General features: G+C 35.9%; 1 protein-coding gene across 1 annotated transcript in view; it reads left to right on the top strand.

Annotated features, from left to right (window-relative positions):
• The window catches only part of AKAP11 (A-kinase anchoring protein 11), a 45,950-nt gene that overhangs the window by 4,655 nt on the left and 20,285 nt on the right, over nucleotides 1-21,010 (top strand). Inside the window, exons 2-8 of the mRNA XM_081214697.1 lie at nucleotides 1,992-2,141; nucleotides 7,654-7,763; nucleotides 11,784-11,900; nucleotides 14,586-14,633; nucleotides 16,090-16,224; nucleotides 17,628-17,892; nucleotides 18,450-21,007. Coding sequence (XP_081070823.1) covers nucleotides 2,135-2,141; nucleotides 7,654-7,763; nucleotides 11,784-11,900; nucleotides 14,586-14,633; nucleotides 16,090-16,224; nucleotides 17,628-17,892; nucleotides 18,450-21,007 — 3,240 coding nt within the window. The 5' untranslated portion in view covers nucleotides 1,992-2,134. The remainder of the gene's footprint in view (nucleotides 1-1,991; nucleotides 2,142-7,653; nucleotides 7,764-11,783; nucleotides 11,901-14,585; nucleotides 14,634-16,089; nucleotides 16,225-17,627; nucleotides 17,893-18,449; nucleotides 21,008-21,010) is intronic.

Below are 21,010 nucleotides of genomic sequence, written 5' to 3'. Positions count from 1 at the left end.
TGTGTTATTTGATCATACACTTTACTTCTAAACCCCATATTACATTGTCATTTTCAGTTTAAAGTTATTCTTTAAGGAATTAAAAAAGGAGAAAATATTTTTTTATATTACCCTCATATTGACCCTTTGAGATATTACCCTTAGTTTAGATCCAAATTTCCATCTGGTATTGTTTTTCTTTTGCCTGTGGAATTTTTTCTTTTTTGTTTTAAACAGTGATTCTAGTGATGGTTGGCTGGTGATGAATTCTCACAGCTTCTTTTAGTTCAAATTATTTTGCCTTAATTTTTGAAAGGTATTTGGGTATGGATATCTGGGTTGACACTCTTTTTAGATGTTGCTCCATTGTCTTATTTTATGATTTGGCATAGTTTCTGATAAGAAATTTGTTGTCTGTCTTTGTTCTTCTGTATGTAATGTGTACTTTTCTGTCTGGTTGTTTTTAAGATTTTTCTCTTTATCACTGGTTTTCAGAAATTTGGTTATGATGTATATTGGTGTGGTCTTCTCATGTTTATTTTTCTTAGGGTTTGTTAATCTTCCTTGCATCTATCAGTTTTTGGTTTTCATCAACTTTGGGAAATTCTGAGCCATTTTGTCTTCATATATTGCCCCCTTGCCCCACCCCCCCCACCTACTTTTTGGGATTCCAGTTATTCACCTTTTACAGTGGGTCATCGATGCTGCTTTGCTTGTTTGTTTTTAAGTTTCTCTGTGCAGCATTTTGGATAGTTTCTATTGCTATGTCTTTAAATTCACTGAACTTTTCTCTTGCAGTATCTAATCTGCTATTAATTGCATCTGGTATGTATTTTATTTTCATCTCTAGAAGTTCAATTTGAGTGTTTTCCGTCTTCTGTTTCTTTCCTTATCATGATCATGTTTTCCTCTCCCTTCTTAAGTGTATGGAACACATTTGTTCCAATAGTATAGTTTTAACATCTTTTCTGTTCATTCCATCATCTCTGTCATTTCTGGATCTGCACCTAGTGACTTATTTCCTCCTGCTTATGGGTCATATTTTCTCCTCTGTTGTATACCTGATAATTTTTGACTGTGTGCCAGTCATTGAATTTTATGCTGTTGCTCGCTCAGTTTTGTTGTAATCCTTAGGAGTGTTGGATTTAGTTGGGGTTAATAGGTAGGTTATTTGGAATCTATTGGGTTGTTTTGAGGCTTGCCTTTAAGCTTTGTTAGGGTGAGTCCAGAACAGCCTTCAGCATAGTGCTGGCTTAGTTCCTCAACTAAAGCAGTTCCCTTCTGAGGAGTCCATCCATTACCTGATACATTACAAAGTTTTCCCACTCTGGTTGGTGGGAATGCGGACTATTCCCAAGCCCTGTCTGGCTCCAGGTATTGTTTGGCCTACTACTCTCTAGTAGTTATTTCCCCAACCTCAGCTACTCGGCACAGATCAGCATTCGGTCAAGGACCCTAGGGAAGCCCACCTGCAGATCTCTAAAGCTCTCACTCTTTCTGAGCTCTCCCTCCAGTATATCTGCCCTGCAAATTCTAACCACCTTGGCCTTCCCAAACTCTGACCTCTGTTTCTGCAACTTGGTGAGACTGCCAGACTGCTTAGCTTTCCTCTCCTTGTGTTGTGACCTGGAAGTGTTTCTCTTCTCTCAGGGATCATAGTCTTGCATTGTCTCTTGTCTGATGTTTGAAAAGCAGTGTTTCATATATTTTGCCCTGTTTAGTTGTACTTATATTCAACAGAATATTTTTAGCACTTGGACATTTGGGATTTGGCCAAAATATGTATTTGGAGCATTTATTATAAATATTACAAAAGTAGAAATTATTGGAAACTCTTAATTATATTTTCACAAATAATTCATTAAATGTAGAAGTGTCCATTCCAACATTTAAATATCAACTTTGCTCTTTAAAAATAATTGCTTTTTATTTATTCAGCGGACGTTTGAATGCTTACTGTGCTAGAATACAAATACAATAAAAAACACTTTTGTCTTCAAAACTCACAAAAGGAGGGAAGCATGCAAACAATGGCATCAAAGGAATAAAGGACAAACCACTTTGGGAACATAAAGGAGGCGGCTACTTGTTTCGGCAGGAGGGATGCAGGAGATGAGCCAAGCATTCTCAAGAAGGGAGGTCCTTGGACTGATGTATGAAGAGTAAGTAGCAGTTCAGCTGATGGAGGAGAGGGTACATCTGAGGGAAGTTTAGGAGGATGATGGGTTAGGGTTTGGCTATTGACTAGATGTGATAGTCAGTAGTGACTGAGGGAAAGCCCTCCTGGCTTGATTGGTTTACTGGCTGTTACTGATACAGAGAAAACAGGAGGAGATTGTTCAGAGAGGAGAGTTTTATTCAGTTTTTGAACATGCTAATTCTGGAGTAACTGGGATATTTATTTGGAAGTATCTAATAAAAATTGGATATAAGGAACTGAAACTCAGGTGCAAGAACTGAACTGGAGATATATGTTGGGGAGTTACATGCATAGTTAAACCAGAGGTAGAAATAAAATATCCTTGGAAAACTAAATAAAATGAGTACCAAAGAGGAGGTTAGAATTATTAGTCATTGAGTAACAAGTTATGAAATAATTTTGGAAGGAGACTAATGGCTAAAGAGATAGATAGACAGCTGTTTCTCAATCAGAAACCACATAGGGTACTTGTAAAAGATACAAATTTCTGGGTTCCATGTAGACTTCCTGAATTCAGACCTTGTTGGAGGGAGGTAATAGATATAAGCTGATCCATACAGGTACTGAAGTCAGAGAACTAGTGCAGGAGGAGGAGGGTCAAAATGGGACAGTATTGTTGATAGAGGGCTAGGAAGGAATTTCAGAGAGTCCTTGGCTCCGTTAACTCATGGTAAAAAAAAGATCAAGAAATATATGATGCTGACCTGAATACTTCTTAGGCCAGAGGAGAGGAGAGGAAAGACTTTGGAAATATTTTTCATATTATAAAAGAATTTATGCATATCTAGAAACACACATAATTGCATCTACCCAGATAAAACCAATGTTTATACCCATCTAGTGTATGTCCTCTTTTATATTGCATGTATTATATAAATGCACACATGTAGTCATAGAGGTTTTACACAAAATGGGATAATGTGAACATGCTGGAACCTGCCTTATTTTATTTAATAATCTATCATCTTTCCATTTATAGGTATTTGACATTTTATGACATTAAAAAAAATCCTAGTTGTCACAAGTGGCCACTATCACGAGTTTAGTCTATATCTATCATAGTATTTCCTAGGCCTGTACAAACACACACACGAGTGTCAGAGTTGTGTGTGTATATAATTTTTTTTTAAAAATCACAAGTAGAGAGCACACTATTTACATTGTTCTGTAACTTGCTTTTTCCCTTAATATATTGTGGACATGCTGTCACTCAGTATGTGTTGCTCTCTTTCCAACAGCTGGGTAATAGTCATATGAAAGTATTATAATTTATTGGAATTGTGGGCTTCTAGGTTATTTTTAGCTTTTCATCCTTTTTTGTTTTAGTGAATATTCTTTCACATATATCTTTGTGAATTTTGTGCAAGTACACATGTAGGATAAATTTTAAGAAGTGAAATCACAGGATCATAGGGGTAGGTGTAATTTATTCAAAGTGTCCAATACCTGTTTACTGTTTATAATTGTTCCTCTATCTTTCATTTGTTTTCTTTTACATTCTGTGATATTTCTGAAAACTTTCTTGGCTGTAATACCTATTCTGCTTTTTTGCTGCTGCTCAGGGGATTTCATTTATTTTATGGTATTGTTTTTATATCCTGTGGCTTTCCTGAGCTCCAGCAGCTTACTTTTCATTTGTCTGTGTTGTCCATCTGTACTTTGTCTCTGATCTGCTTTTTAAAAAATTATCCAGGTTCACTTTAATTTGTTTGACTCTAGGGAAACACCCTTAGTTATTCCCTATTTAGGACTCTTGTTTACTCACCAAGAATGGGACACAAAACAAAAAAGCATTAAGTGAAAAGTTTATTATTGTAACATAAAGGTGTTCCAAGGGAAAATACTGTATTTTTGCTCCTTTTGTGAAATCTGTCTAAAACTACATTCTCTCTAATTATAAAAGATGGTGAGGGAACCCTACTGTGTTACTTTCTCCCCCCATCTACCTGTGTATCTTTTCAAAGATGATTTTTGTTCCTTTGCTTTATCAGAAGTATGAGTCATGTCATCTCATGCTGGATTCACTTTTGTGGACTGTTGCGTAGATATTCTCTCATAGGTTTTTTTTCTTTGTGAGGTTAATATTTTACTTATGTTTTAAGTTGAACACAAAGCTATGGAGTAGGATTCAGTAAGTATTTTTCTTCAGTGAGTGAAGCAGAGTATAAACGTGGAATTAAATTTAGTTTCTTTTTTATTAATACAAATTGTGAGGTACTATTCTAAAAACAGATAATCTGAGTTTCGGGTGACATGAGTATATTTGTCTGGAGTGTTTTTCTTTCTTTAGTTTATCTCTTATATGGTTTTTTGTTTTGTTTTTAAATGGTTCTTCATAGGTCCATACTGGATTCTTTAGTGCTCAGCTTTGAAAAGGGTGTTCTATTCAGGTCGGCTATTCAGGAATATTGCAGGTAATGAACTGGGGTAGCTTGAGGTGTCAGATCCGGGATGTTGTATCAGAGCCCCCTGATCTTCCCCTACTTCCGTGTGACTGTTTCTTCCCTCAGAGGCTTGGCCTGTCGCACCTCCACCTTCAGGTGAGGTAATGGGTCCGTAGTTTTTTTTTTTTTTTTTTTTTTTTTAAAGAAGATGTTGGGGGTAGGAGTTTATTAATTGATTTATTTTTGCTGTGTTGGGTCTTCGTTTCTGTGCAAGGGCTTTCTCTAGTTGTGGCAAGCGGGGGCCGCTCTTCATCGCAGTGCGCGGGCCTCTTTTGTGGCAGAGCACAGGCCCCAGACGCGCGGGCTCAGTAGTTGTGGCTCACGGGCCTAGTTGCTCCACAGCATGTGGGATCCTCCCAGACCAGGGTTCGAACCCGTGTCCCCTGCATTAGCAGGCAGATTCTCAACCACTGCGCCACCAGGGAAGCCCAGGTCAGTAATTTCTTGCCTGGTGAAGCCTCCAGTGAGTTCAAGTTTAATCTTTGCTCGTGTTGACTTTAGTTAGCAGCTGCAAAGGTCATTGCTGTCTCTTATCTCTTTTCCCAACTCTGCCCTCTCCGCAAGGTTAGGGGTCTGAGAAAGTAAAGATGCTCTGTGTGCTGGTCCTCTGTCCTTCCAAGTTGTGTGTAATGGCTGCCCTCGTGTCATGGTGGGCATGCACTCTAGGTAATTCAGTCTCTCTCCTGTTTCTGGCATCTAGAGTGCTTCTTACTTCTCTCTATTACAAAGTGTGATGAACAGCTTTTCAAGCCTGTATACACTATAGAGAAGAGGGTAAGAGCCTGGGTGCTAGAATTTGAAGATTTGGATTTGCATCTCAGCCCTCTACTGCTTACTGTGTGGGCCTGGTGAATTGTTAACCCCTTCCTCTTGCCTCTGTTTTTCTCACTGTAGAACTGGAGTACTGCTCTGCCAGCCCTAAGGATTAAATGAGATGTGCAAGGAAATCTCTTAGCACAGCAATTGGTGCATTATAAACTCTCCTTAGAACCCTCGCTGCTCCAGGAGCATCAGTTCCTTTGATGAATTCCCAGAAGTAGAATGGTTGTGTCATAGCATAGGAATATTTTCAGGGTTTTGACATGTGTTACAAAATTGCCCTCCAGAAAGGTGGTGCTGGTTTACTCAGGAGATGAATTTGAGTGTTTCACTTTTCTGGCACCCTTGTGTTGGCCTCTATATTTTATATGTTTTATGTAAAGTTTGAGGCAAGTCCACTTGCCCCTGAGGGTTTCTGGCAGCTGAAGAGAACTCTATGGGGAGAAAAAAGGAGAGTGACTTGGCCTGGGACAAAGAAAAGAATTATTTTCTTGCCTTGGTTACATAAACCTGTGTATTTACACCTTGTTTTGAGAATTTTGGTCCTCTTGATCATTTTGGTCCATAAGTAAATATTTTAATTTTTCTTTTACCTATGTTTTATGGTTTCTCAAGTGCCTCCTATAAATTTTCCATTTGATTCTTACAATAAACTTGTCCAGTAAGTAGGGTAATATACATCGAGGTAATATACATCATACATACCCATGAAATATACATGGAGGAAACAGATGCAGAGAGATTGGAATTTACCTAGAGGAAAGAAAGCTAATGAGAGGTACAACAGGGACACAGACGCTACTTTTCTGTATCCTGGTGTATGGTTCTTTATCTTGTGCTATGGGGACCTCCCTTGCCTTTCTGACAATTCTGCTTCAATTCCAGTCATTAATCAAATTTTATTGTTAAAGAGACCACTAGGATTTTTCTTTGTTCAGAATACAATAGGAACTTTTTTTCTAAAAAATAGAATTCTTTGTGAAAAATCAGAATATAGAAATCTCTAAAGGAAGGTGCATGTGTGTGCCTGCCTGCATACACCCTTCAGTTTTATCTCTGTTGTGGAAGAATATAAAATTAGAACTCCACTAAAATTTAGTTGTTGTTGTTTTTTTCAGTTCTGCAGGGGACTAGGTTGAAGTTTGGTTTTGCCTATCAATGTCTTCATAGTATAAATTGATATTAACTAAATGTCTTGAAACCCTCAACTAGGTAATTCTTGAGAAGACCAGTTTGATTGAAACTAATAAGCCATTTCTCAAATCTTTATTGATTCAATTTTTTTTAGTGTTTAGTGATTTAGTATTCAGTTCTCACTCCTACCCTTTACTGTAATAAAACATTTTCCTTGTAAGACTCTGATCCAAATGGGCTATATTTGACTTGTTCTCCTCTGTATCTATAGCATCTAGTGCAAGTAGATTTTGAATGAAGGGACAAGTTACTGTGGTCAAATGTGGTTATTGAGTGGTTAATGCCCAGGTTGATTTAAGCTCTAAAAGGTATTTCATTAAAGCATTGATAAAAAGCTGAGACTTAGCTTCAGAGTTTCTCCCAAGGAGGCTGTGTATGTGTGTGTGTATAAACACATGTCTGTGCATGTGTTTTAAATACTACGGTATTAATCATTTAACTTGGATGTTTTTGAACTCTCGTCATTGGTATGCTGTTGAGATTCCTATATAAGGGCTTTGTTTTTATCTGATTTTATTTGATATGTACAGATTTCATATTCTCATTTGTTTATTATTAAACCTTTCTGCCCAAGAAATAAGAATGTTTAGAGCATTCACAGTTGCTGTAGGGATAGAGTGACTTTTAGGAGGCAAGAAGGCTGAGATTCTTTCTGTGACATTGTCTGCTCTAGATTTTTAAAAGGCTTTTGAAATATTTCTTATTGAGGCTTTCAAATATTTTCTTATTTGTAATGAAAAAGGGCAGTGAGATTGACTAGATAAGGATAAACTAGTTTATAATAATTTTGAACCTAAAAAGATGTTTGTAATAATTTGGTATCTCGTTAAGGTGCCAATATTCATATTTTTCAAATATTCATGTTGGATTGCTTAATAAATTTTTATGTCTCAGAATTCTTATGTTTTTTTTTTTTTGTGAATGACTGAATTTAAAGAAGTTATCTTAGGACAGAATGCTTGCTTGAATCACTAAGATCAATAAAATAGTTATTTTCTTTTAATATTTTTTCTTCAGGTCTTTTGTGGACTAACTCGTCACTGATTACCTACAACAGCAATATAGTTATGGCGACCTTCCAGACTTTCAGAAACAGTCACATGAAAACTAGAGCATCTGTCAGAAAAGTAAGTTCACTATATTGGATTCCTTTTAGTGATAGTTTTAATAAAAACGTTGATCAGTTTTTTTGAAGTTGAAGTCTTGTTAAGCAGCAGGTATTCTTGTTTTTAAAATGAATCTTATTATTGAAATGAATAACGATAAAATACTGCAAAGATTGACATATATGAAAATAGTGATATGAAATCTTGAAGACAGTGACTTTTATTTGCCAAAGATCACGTCTCGCTATTTCTTCTCAGCAGATAGTTTTCTCTCTTCTTTTTAGCAATATAAATAGCATCAGGTGTGACTTTTCTTCTACAGCTGTAGCTTTACCCCAAAATATTACCATCCATTCATTCACTCAGCAAATATAATATAAATTTGAGAGCTGCTTATATGCCAGGCTCTGTGTTAGGTATTGGCTGGATAATCAGTCGTGAGCAAGTTAAATGTGATTCCTGATCGTTTCTGCTTTCTAGTCTGAGGAAGAGCCCTCTCTCTTTCCTCCCTTGAGACGATTTGGTTACCCTTTCATTTCTTGACATTTTTGTCTTTGCCAAAACTGTGGAGGGGTGTTACTTAAAGGCAGAAAGGAAGGATGAATACTGGGGGATGGTCAGCAGTCTTGGTGAACCCTTTTTTTAGCTTCATCTTCTGCATTATATGACACTCTTGACAAGTCCTTACATGTTAAGACGGCCTTTGACTTCTTTCGTTACAGCTTCTTTCTTTTCTTCTCTCTTACGATAACACTTGTCTCCTTTGCACATCTTTCCAGCTTCTAATTGTTAGTGTTCTTGTAAGCTGCTAGGCCTGCCTTTTCATTTATTTACTCATTTCTTCAGAGATCTGAGAAATGTTTGGATTTGACTGCTAACTGGAAGAGAGTGGTTGTCAAATTGAAAGGTGCCGGCGGAGTTGGAAAACAGAAAGTAAACTTATTTTGGAACAGTGTAGTCATTACATTTTTAAGTAATATGCCCCATGTGTTTTTCAGGTACCTTTAAACTTAGTAGGTCCCCTTTTTAATTTGAAAAAAAGACAATAAAAACTATTTTCTCTATTTCTACTTTCTGTAAACTAGAGTATATTATACTTTTTTTTCAGATTAGCAATTGGACCCATAGCTTTAAATTAATATTTAAATTGTACTGATTGCTTTAAACTAATAATTAGAACTAAGAAATATATATATACAAAATATAGTAGTGAGCTAGTGATCTTGTTCTTCAGACATTATGCTACCTACCTATTTGACTTGAATTTACCAATATATTCCTGAGATAAGGAATTAGGCTGCAGCTGAAACTTTATACTATTAATTTAATGTCTTTTTTATTCAGACCATTATTTATATTAGGCCCATGATAAAGATTTGGTTTGAATTCACTTGAATACTTGGAAACCCTTTTAGATAAAAATACATGAATGTAAATATTGTATACTGTTTATGTATATGTGTGTTATGCACAGCCTCATAATTCTTTAATTGCTTCCTTGCTTTCTAGGACGAAATTGACCCAGTTTCACTTCCTACTTTACCTTCCTCGGACCTAGAATGGACTGTTTCTCCAAAGAACCCCTGAATAGTATTTAGAAATCAAGATCTGTCCTTTGTTCCTTCACTGTCATGAGTTTATAATGATTGCTCATGTTCAGATTTCACATTTCATATTTTTTCCTTTTTTCAGTTCATGTTCATATCTGAGACTGAAAACTTCCACTCATGAATGAAAACAGAATCACTTAAACTTTTGAATATTCAGATATTGGGGGAATAAACAGTGCAATAAACACCACATATACTCTTCACTCAGATTCACTCTCTGTTAACATTTTGCCACACCCATTCTGTGTGTGTACACATATACACACTTCCCTTTTGAAACCAAATGAGAGTAGGCCACAGACATTATTTTACTTCCCTTAGTATATCAGCATGCGTCTCTTAAGAACATCATTATTACCACCCCTCAGGAAATCATTAATTCAGTAACTGTCTAACATGCAATCCATGCAGAGATTTCCCCAGTTGTCTCAAATATCCTTGTTCCTTTTTCCTTGTCTCTCATCTAAGATCTAAGCGAGGGTGACACTCTGTGTTTGGGTGTTGTGTTTCTTTGGTCTCCCCCAGTCTGCTCCAGTTCAGTGGTCTAGATTCTTTTCTCACGATGGCAAATCTTTGGAAGAGTCTGTACCAGTTATCTTGTAGGACAGTCCCATATTCTGAGTCCATTTGTTTTTCCCTGTGGTTCGGTTCAGCAGGAACACCTCAAAGATGATGTCGTGGTCACTCCACTGTGTCAGATCAGGCAGTGCATATTGTTAGTACCAGGCTTGACCAGGTAGGAAACTTGTAACCACCAGATATCTCCAATCTAAAGACACATAATCCCTTTGTAATTAACACTATTAATAAATAATCTGTAAGGTGATGTTGCAAAACAGTGTATCTTGTTCCCCAGTAGCTTTTAACCCAGTGGATTAGGGTAATGGGTGATCCTTTCCTAAGTCAGTAAGTACATTGGAGGGAGTTACAAACGGAATTTTAAAATTTTGTCATTCTGTTCATATCTGTTAGCCAGCATTCTCATGTAAAGTAGCACACTCCCCCAATCCCCACCCTTTTTATCTGTCTCTTTTAATGGACTTGTAGTTTTCTTTTTTTAATTCAGTTGTTATACTCCATTATCATTTTTATTTTTTGATGCTCAGATTATCCCAAATTTGGCCAATGGGAATTCCTTCAAGTTGGCTTCTGTGTTCTTTTGAAATAACCCAGTTAATCTGCATGTCCTTGCATTCTTTCACAATAAGATGTCCCAGCCACACTTCATACATTTCTGCCTCAGACCTGGAACCAGCCATTCTGTCAAGGGGGATCTAGTTCTTTTAATTGGTGAATGGTATTTAGAGATCAAAATCTGTGTGCCGGGTATGCTCATTGCTGCTGAGGGTCATTGCTTCTATGATGTATCAATGGGAAAATGTAGTACATACATCTAAAGAATCTTGAGTTCATATTGAAAGTTCAAATTTAACATTGCATTTTTCTTAATTCTTTGATTTCATATTTGTATCCCTTCTCTTAGATAAGATTTTGACTAATTTTTAATTTATTAAAATTAGCGAACATGTATTGAGTTCATCTTGTATGTGAGGTACTGAAATCTGGGGAAATAAATAGAGTAAAAGACAATCTCTGACCTCAGTAATTTGGTTTAATGGGTAGGAAAGACAAATATATATGAAAGCAGTTATTATAATATGTTGTGATATAGGTTAAATGATCTTAATGTGCAAACAATACAGTAGGAACTTAGAGATTTATTATGACTAAGGGATGGGAAAATCTTCACAGGTCTTGGGATGGGTAGGATTTCTACAGGGGAACATTGGGGAGTAAGGACATTTCTGACAGAAGAGCAGATCAACAAATCAGAATGTAGAGAGAAATTAATGTTCTGTTTATGTCCAAATTTAATACCCATTTTTTAATGTAACTTTTTCCTCCCTCTGTTTCTTTGCACTTGTGACATCTTTCTCTTTCCAATCTGGAATGCCTTCTCTCATTTTCATCATACAGCTGCTTTAAGACCCCTGAAAAGCCTTGTTTTGAGTTAATTTATCTTTCTTTTTTTCCATCTCCAACTTTGTTATGAGAGTCATCACGTTGTTAGCATACCTTACGATTAGCTTCCACATCATCTCCTTATATAAATTGTTGCTCCTGTTCTGCCAATGACTTGGAAATCAGATATGTGATCTGTTAGGTTTTAGTGCAGGGTGAGAGTGAGAGAACCTGGCTGAGGGCCTCGTGGTCTCCAGTAGGTTGAGTGACTGGGCTGTGTGTGTTGAACACGTGGAGCTCTACTGTAGCCTTTTGTTCTTTCTTCCTCTCAGCTGAGTTGAGTTCTGTTACATCAAAAGGTTTCCAGTGAATATTCATTGGAAAGTTAGTGACTCTTCACTTAATCCATCACCAGGAATTTTTACCTTGTCTTAGAATTAAGTAAATTAAGAATATCTTTTATTTTCAGAGCTTCAGTGAAGATGTGTTCCAGTCCGTAAAGTCTTTATTGCAGAGTGAGAAGAAACTATGCAGTGTATCAGCAGAGGACTGTTTAAAGCAGGATGAACATGCCAATTTGACTGAGGTTTGACAGATTACACTAACCCTTTCCTAATACAGCACAATGTATTTTCATATATCTTTGTAGAACTGCATGGTCTGTTTTTAGAATGCCTAAAATCTCTGCACATTAATACATGTGTGAGAAGTACCTGTTTTAAATATTAAATACCTGCTAACATTATTCTATTATAATGAGCACATTTAATTCAGTGCACAGGCATTACCGACCACTCATCAGACACACAGCACTGTATTAGATGATTTCTGCTATGTTCAGTAATTGGGACTTTCATACTAAAATTTTCTACTCTGAAACAAAATATATACTTATTTCTTATATTCATTTTTGGGGTTATTGTTTTCTTGCTTGTTTAAATTCAGTGCTTTGGTTCAAAATGAAAAAGTAGTGGTACGTTTATTTTGAAATTAAGATATTTACCACTTAAGGATACGATATACTACTTGCTCATCTATTTCTCTGTTGCATCAGCATTTCCAGCCTTTGTTTGAATTTATTACTATAAAAAGGAGTAAAATTTTTTTCAACAATATTGCCATAGTCCATTAATACATTTATGTTACCAAAGAAGAGAGATAGGGTATTGGGCCATTGAAGCTCAAAACCAATAAATATGTGAATTAAAAAATCTTTTTGAAATCAGAGTTCTCATAAAAAATCTTGATTATTATTTTTGGGAATGATTTTCATTCATATTCCTTGAGAAACTGTATTTGAAGTAGTTCCATAGGATGGTGAGCACACCTTTCAGACCCTGTAATGGTCTCTGACCTGTGCCTCTTTTTGTATCAGCTCAGTGCTGTGGCACTTGGCTGTTCTCCTCTTTTTTTTATCCTTTTTTACTTTATTTTAGTAAAGCCAAGCCACCCTAATCTCCTCAGCTGTTGCCAAGCGTGACAAGTCTTCTGTGTCCTCTGCCCTCAAACAGTTTTCCAGCCGTCTGTCTCCAGTTGCTTACACAGTGCCCCTCTGAGCCCACATTCCTTAATCAATGGGAAATTCAAACTTCTACTGGCACCTTTAAAACCCTGTGCCAGCTTATTTTCTCTTTTGTATTCAGTAAAAGGAAACTTGAAAGAATAGGAGGAATTTCTCATTTTAGGCTATAGATATCTCCAAGTATCTTTTTGAAGAAAGGAAGGAAACTTGTTATTTGAGTGTCTCTTTGTTATCGAGTGCCTATGATGTGCTAGGCACTTTCCTTCACATTATCTAATTAATCCTCAGAACTGTGGGAGAGGAGGTGTGTTCCTTTAAGTTTTATAGGTGAGGAGACGGCTCCTGCAGGTTAATAACTTACCTAGGCACCTGGAAATTAACTGTAACGTTTCTGTGAAGTAGTAACCATAATTAATGAGAATAAAGATTCTGGAATAATCTAAGATTCTGACTTGTTTTTTAATTATCAGAAAGAGATCAAAAGTATATTGAGTGTTGCTTTGTATTTCAACTATGCTGTTTTCCATTAATTCTTGAGAATTGATTATCCATATTGCTGCCATTTAAGTGCTTAATATTTTTAGTCACAGGACTTGCTTAGTAGACAGTTTACTGATCTATCTTCAAGTGGCCAGAATTTCTTCTTATGATGTCAAAGACATAAAGGGAATATAAATTTTTAAAATAATACTTTTTCAGGTTATAAAAGTACATCTCATCCATATAGAAAAAAAAGAAATACTGAAAGCATAAAAAAGAAAATGACTATCATTAATCCTGTGAATTAAGAAAGAAAAAACTATGGGGGAAAAGAGTAGAGAAAAATAAGATCACTTACAATTCCATCATTGAGAGTTAATCACTGCTTATAATTTGGTATATTATCGTCCAGTATTATTTTCCATGCATATGTTTTTAAAAATAAGGTTGAAATTGTGTGCATAGTCTATATCATATTTCTGTAACTTGTCCTTTTTACTTAATAATGTGACATTTCCTCAGGCCATTAGATTTTCTTCAGTAATTTAATTTACATAAACTTTTGCAGAGAAATCTCTGTGTAAAGGCACTGAAGGAAAAAAGTGATGATATCCCGAAGAGTCAATCAGGAGGTAGCCTTGGGGGTGCCCAGGGAAGGCCTCTCTGAGGAGGTGACATTTAGGTTGGAACTTAAAGAATGAGGAGGAGCTAGGCATGTAAACATCCAAGGAATAGAGATCCGGGTTGAAAGGGCACCAATCTGAAGCCCCTAGGCAAGAATGTTCTGGCGTGTTCTGGACCCAGAAAGGGGCCATGTGTATGAATGAAAGTGAGGGAAAGTTGAAGGCACCAGCTAAGCCAGAGCCTTGGGGCCTGTGTTAGGACTTTGCACTGAGAAGCCTGGAAAGGTTTCAACAGGGAAATGACAGGATAATTCCTGGGACAGGTGGGAGAGGATTGGAGGTGCACAGGTGAGAAGTGGCATCAGGGGCTATGGAGAGAAGTGGGCACATGTGAGATACGTTTGGGGACTAGAATTGGTTGAACTGGCTAATGAAGTGGCTGTGGGGGAGGTTTAGGAACCTCAATTCTGGAGCCAAATCTTTGGTGAAAACACTTTGATCATCTTTGAAAAAATTTATCATCCTGTTCACGACAGCAGCATTTTAATGCTTTGTGTGCTTCTTTTTCTGTTTCTCAGCTCTGTCAACCGTCTAACTGAGACAAGACTTTAAAATTTTAATGGATCTTTATTCCTTCTTTATTCAGGTCACATTTCTAGGTTTTAATGAAGAAACAGATGCTGCTCATATACAGGTATGGTCAATTTATTGAACTGGAAAGGGCCCTGAGAGATTATGTGGAACAAATTTTAAGAGCATGGAAAATTTGCCTTATTAGCCCCAAATTTACATTAAACTCTTCTGTTATCATTCCTATTTAAAGTTAAAAGATGACATTTTGAGATCAATTTTTGAGTGTGCCTTGGACATTTTCACTTTTAGTGTTTTCACCGAGCATTCTTGTTATGACAGAAAGCAGTTTTAGGTTAAGAGACCACAAAAGTCACTTATCTGAGAAGGTTGCAAACCGCAGGCTGACGTTTTCTCCATTCTGTCATAATGTAGAATGAAAGATTTATTTTTTTATTTTGACGTCTTTATAATCTAACTTCAACAGTCATATTCTTATGTTTTTAATTGAGATAGAGTTAAATTTAAAAGATAAAATTTGTAAAAAGTTGTGATTAACCAGTGTAAAAATTTTAGCCTGTTTGATTTAGGCAGGTATTTATAAAGGGACTGACAGTTGAGATTAGGATCAGCAAAGGAAAGCTTCACAGTTACGTGAAGAGGAGTTGAAGCTCGTGTAGATGTGGTAGGCGTACTTTTTTTCACCTCGTACCGCTTCTTAAAATTTGTGATTGCCGGGCTTCCTTTTGTGCCAGTAAAGCATCTCCTAGTAGAAGAAGCAACACTGCATTATTTATAAAGATAATGCATATCAGGTGATGACGAATGAAAACTCTGCTGTGTCTTGATTGTGCTCTTGCCTGAAAGAAATAGTTTAGACAGAAGGCACAGGAGAAGATATAGTCCCAAGAACATAAGGCTGAAAGAAGTATCCAAAATATTTCTTTCATACTCTACTTCCTCTTTAAGAATTACTGATAAAACCAGGAAAATACTCTATGAAGGGTCAAAGATGTTAATAATTCTTTTAACTGGGCAAAACAGTTACATAAGAAGGGCAAATGAGAAGAAAAACAAAGGCATTTTCTTTTCCTTTACATCTTCATAAAATTTTCAGTGAAGTCTGATATAATACCTTAGAGAGGAAAGGCAGAAAAATAGACTTGGATTTTATAAATATGTAACTTAAGCTCCAAAGAAGTATATTCTATAGGCAAGAATCCCATTTGAAAAATTCCATGGTTAAACTTTAGGACTTCAGGTTGACATTTGCAGCTAAAAACTATTAAATGCCTAAATTGTCATGGATGTGTGAGATAACCATGTAAAATTTTGTTATAGCTTGGTATCGTTATTTTTAAAAGGCTACAGAAATAGACGTTTAAAAATATTTTAGTACATTTTATTTTTGAGTTTTTAAAAAATTGACTGCGGCCAGTAAACTGCGTATGTTAACTATTATGAAGTGGAAAATTTATTAACCAGTAGACCTTATGATTTTTTTATAAGGCCACATTATAGGGACTTTAACAAAAGTGTTATGCTACAGTGTTATTTATTGTGTTATTGCTTTAAATTAGGATTTGGCTGCAGTTTCTTTGGAACTCCCAGATCTTCTGAATTCACTGCACTTCTGCAGTCTAAATGAAAATGAAATTATTTGTATGAAGGATATAAATAAATCATCAGATATAAACAATGGTCCTCTAAACCAGGTAACTTTTATATATTATTTCTAATGAGTTTTTGTTGGCAAATTTTACAGTGACATTTGATTTAGTGTATTAAACTTTTAAATGCTTGGGTGAAGTTTCTTTTTGTTTAATGCCATCTCAAGGAAATATGATTCATAAGAAATCTAACTCAAGAAGCTTTGAAATCACTGAAGGGTAAAATAATTTTGGTCATAGCTTTAAATTAGATTTTCCATGTGTGAAGCTCTATAAGTGGTATGCAAGTACATATTAATTTTTTTTCTAAAATTTGATTGTTTCTGGATTTCTTGAACTACTACCTGTGAATAAGTCATAGGAATTTTTCCCTCTTATTTCCAGTTTCAAATTTGTGTAAATATTGTGCTGTATGTTTTAGAGAACATACTTTAACTCATTTTCCTGTTTAAAAAATTCCATGTAAAATGGATATCTGAAGATATGTTCTTTGTTTATAAACAAAAATGTCATCATTTTTGAAAGGTCATTAGTTTTGTGACATTGAGCTTTTAGTTCTTTATTAAGTGTTAACTTTGTTGTTAATACCTCAAAGAAAAATGAATTGTATGTTTCCCTCCTGAAAATTGAATTATTAGTATATTTAAAATTTGAATTACTTATTCCTTGAAGTATAAAATACCACTGTGTTTGTTAGGAGATTCACAGATAAAAGTAGAACTGCTCTCCTCATTTCCTTAATTATATTTTTCATTTATATTTACTTTGTTTTATTTGCTAGGATGCAAGAGGTGATTAGCTATTTTATCTAATTTCTAGTTTTTTGAATAAGTCATTTGTCAATATTTACATTTTTAAAAATAATATGTGTGGAAAAATCTGGCAACTTTTATTTTTAATCAAAGCTATAAACATTATTGTAAATTGAAACACCAGGGGAATTTAGGTAAAAGGAGGGGACGATTCTTTTATGACAGGAGAGAATGTGGTATCATACTAAAAGCTACAGGAAAATGGGATACAGAAAGACTAAGACCTGGTTCCTGTCCTCAAGCAGTTTACAGTGTAGTTGGTGAACTAGGTGAATAATTAAATAAGAAAAATCACAGGACTGTACAATAATACAGGAAAACATAATTGTCAAAGGAATGGATAGCAAGTTCTCTAACATTTAAGGAGATAGAATAGGTAGAATTTGAATATCTGGATAAGAGAAAGATGGGAGAAAAAGAGATTGAGAATTGAGAAGTATTGTAGAGAAAGAATGAGGAAAAGAATTAAACATTACAAAACCGGGGAGCCTTTCAGGATGCATGTGTTTCTTTTCTTCTTTTTTTTCTTTAAATGGAATCATGTTATTTCTAGACATCATTTCCAGGTAATATGTCTTATAAGTATAATATATTTTGAAATTAAAATTATTCTTATCATCTTTTGTCTTTCCCAAGAGTCATCATCCTGGAATGCTTTGTGTCATGAGAGTGTCATCTACATTACCAAGACTCAGAATTGATTTTATCTTTAGTCTCCTAAGTAAATATACTATGGGTATAAGGTACACCCTGGACACATGTTTGCATCAGAAGTGCCAACTTGAGGCCACTAATGAAGATGATGATGATACTAACCAGTCAGTATCTTCCATCGAAGATGACTTTGTCACTGCCTTTGAGCACTTAGAGGATGAAGAGGCTTCAAAGCCATATAATGATGGTTTGTTCTTTACTAGATTTTTTTCTTGAAATAGAGAATTAAGGTGTAAAGTTCAGTTTTAAAAGTTTTAAGGCAGACTTGTTCAGTTGAAATTTATTTTGAAATTTGATCAAGTTTAAGCATCTAAATCTTTTTTTCTGATTGAGGAATTAATTTCCTTGTGATTTTAAGTTCATCGTTATCTGGTTTTTAGTTTTGTTCTTTCTCTTCTTATTTAGGTAGTACTGTTCAAGTACTGTTTCCCTTATTACATTAAGTGTTTGGAACATGCCTAAGTTCAAACTTGAGCAGACTTAGCTGGCAGAGTCACCTAAATATTAGTGTTTCTAACATGCGACAGTGTGCTAGGCATTCTGTAGACCAGGTATTCCCAGATGTGGGGTAAAATAAAGCATGTACTTGCTTTTAAGTATGATTTGGGATGAATCTGTTAAACAACATAGTGTAGAAGACACAGTACAAATAAATATTTCCTGCTTCAAGTCTACTTATTCCCATTGATTTAAATTAATTAAAAAATTCTGTTCAAGAATAATCGTTTTATTCTTTTCCTGTAGGAATAAACATTACTGCACTAAGGAGCCAGTGCGATGCTGCTTCACAGACTATTTCTGGTCACCGTTTAGAAACCCATGAGTTCAGGGTTCTGGTTGGCTCTGGATGGCAGAAGTCATTGGCTAAACCTTCTTCTTTAATAAGTATTCTGGGACATAAAGAACTGCCTTCTGTGAAAGCTTCAGTCACGACATCAGTTTCTGAGCCTTGGGTCCAAAGGAGTTTCTATAGGTCCTCTACTGCTTCAGATAAAGATAGTGATGCTGATGTGCAGAAACAGTTGTTCTCTTCCTCTCCTGCCTACTCGTCTGAATCAGAATGCTCAAGTCCAAGTCCTGTTATTTTCTTGGATGAAGAGGGATATCAAAAAAGTTTAAAAGCAAAACTTGAGTTACCTAAAATTCCTGTGATGAAAGATGATATTGAGGATTCAGACTCAGAAGTAAGTGAGTTTTTTGATAGTTTTGATCAGTTTGATGAACTAGAACAAACTTTGGAGTCTGCTTGTCCATTTCTAAAAGATCCTGCCATAGGGAAGCTGTCACAAAAAAAAGGGCACAAACATGAAAAATTGTGTTCTGTAACCACTACTATGAATCCTCAAAAATTCAAGTTTGATCGTCCAGCTCTCCCAGCTAATGTTAGGAAGCCAACTCCTCGTAAACCAGAATCCCCTTACAGTAACCTGTGTGATGCTCCAGATTCTCCCCGCCCAGTGAAGGCATCAGGGGAAGACAGTGGTTTGTTTAGCCCTATTCGATCCTCTGCTTTTAGTCCTCTTGGAGGCTGTACTCCTGCTGAATGTTTTTGCCAAACAGATATTGGTGAAGATAGGATTCATGAAAATCATGATTCTGTTTATTATACCTATGAAGATTATGCAGATAGCCTTTCGTGTGACGTACTGGGCTCGGTTCTTTATACCCAACATACAAATGCAACATCCAACATTAATAGTATTAAAAAGGGAGAAAATAAAATGGTAGCTCTTAAGTGTGGAAGCCTTGATCAAAAAAGTAAATCTAAAAATAAATCCTCAGTGATTAAGGATAGCATTCAGAAGTTTGCAGCAGATCTTGTGGAGAAAAGTTTTGGCAGTGCATTTAAAGACTTACAGAAAGGAGTCTTTTCATGTACCAATGCTTTGTGCCAATTAGCCATCAAATTGACATCATCCGTTTTTCAGATGGCATTTAATGAACTGAGAAGGCAGCGTGCGTTTTCGTTGAAAGAACGTGCCATTAGTGGTCTGGCTAACTTTTTGGTGAGTGAAGCTTTTGCAAATGCTCTAAAAGATTTACAGTATGTAAAGAAGCAGATCTTTACAAACACTGTTGCTAGGTTTGCTGCAGATCTTGCTGAAGAACTTGTTTTTGAAGGCATCATGGAAGTGTGTCAGTTTTCATATCCTCCAACACCTGCATCTCCACAGCGTCGGTCATTTGACTATGAAGACCAAGTAGTGAAGTCCTATGCAAAAGATTTGTCTGAATCTGTAATACAGGAAGCGTTCATTGAGCTGTCTCAAGTTGACGTGACCTTCACAACAAAGGCAGCAGTTAGTGTTTCCACAGATAACATTAAGTATGTGAGCGCAGAAAATGTAGTGCCACCGACACAGACTTCTACATTTTCCCCTACTTTTAATGGTCAAACAATTATGGTGACAAAACCAATACCGGAATATAAAAAGGAATACACAGTACAACAGGCCTTGTTTTGTACTTCTGGAGTCGTTACTTCTATACCAGTGCCCTTGGCAGGAAGTGCCCTTCTCCCATATCATATTTCATCTAATATGTATCAGGCAAAGTCTCATCCATCATCTGATGATAGTAGTTTGAATGGTGGTTCTACCCAAGCAGGGGTTGCCACAAAAAACAAAGAAGAGGACGTAGCTTGTCTCAGGAATATTTGTTTACCTTCAGAACACCATCTGGGTAACCAGAATGGTGTTAAACCAACTAATGATGATATTGAAATGGAAAGCTCTTCAAAAGTAATGAGTGATCCTGTGATTATTAGCAATTTTTCTGTGGCAGTGGTGCATACAATAGTAAATGAAACTTTAGATTCAGTGACGTCATTCAAAGTTACAAAAACAATGGATAAACACAAAGATTGTTTAACTAAAACAGTAAAGGGAAAAACCCCTCCTTTTCACTGTGATCAAGCAACACTGCAACAGAGTGAGGCTAGCAAGAAGGACATGTTTGCTGATCGATTATCTAAATCTGTTGTTAAACATTCCATAGACAAAAGCAAATCAGTGACCCCAAATGTAGATAAAAATGTACTCCACAAGGAAGACTTGCCTGTTCCTGGAGATGAGTCACGGTTGACCTCGGAAAAGTTCCCCAAGTTTCTTGAAGCTCAAGATCATTTAACTCACTGTTCACTTTCAGAAAGAAAGGATTGTGTTCTGGAATGTAAAGGTTATATGGCTCATGGATTTTCTTTAGAGACACTACCACCTTGTCCAACTGCAGCAGGTCAGAAACCTGATTTGAAGGAAATTGACAAGGACAAATCCGTGAAAAAGCATAGTTTGAATGATACAGCA

This window comes from Mesoplodon bidens (genome assembly GCF_964165515.1).
Source record: "Mesoplodon bidens genome assembly, chromosome: 17".
NCBI classification, from domain to species: domain Eukaryota; kingdom Metazoa; phylum Chordata; class Mammalia; order Artiodactyla; family Ziphiidae; genus Mesoplodon; species Mesoplodon bidens.
This window is presented reverse-complemented; position numbering and strand designations above follow the sequence as displayed.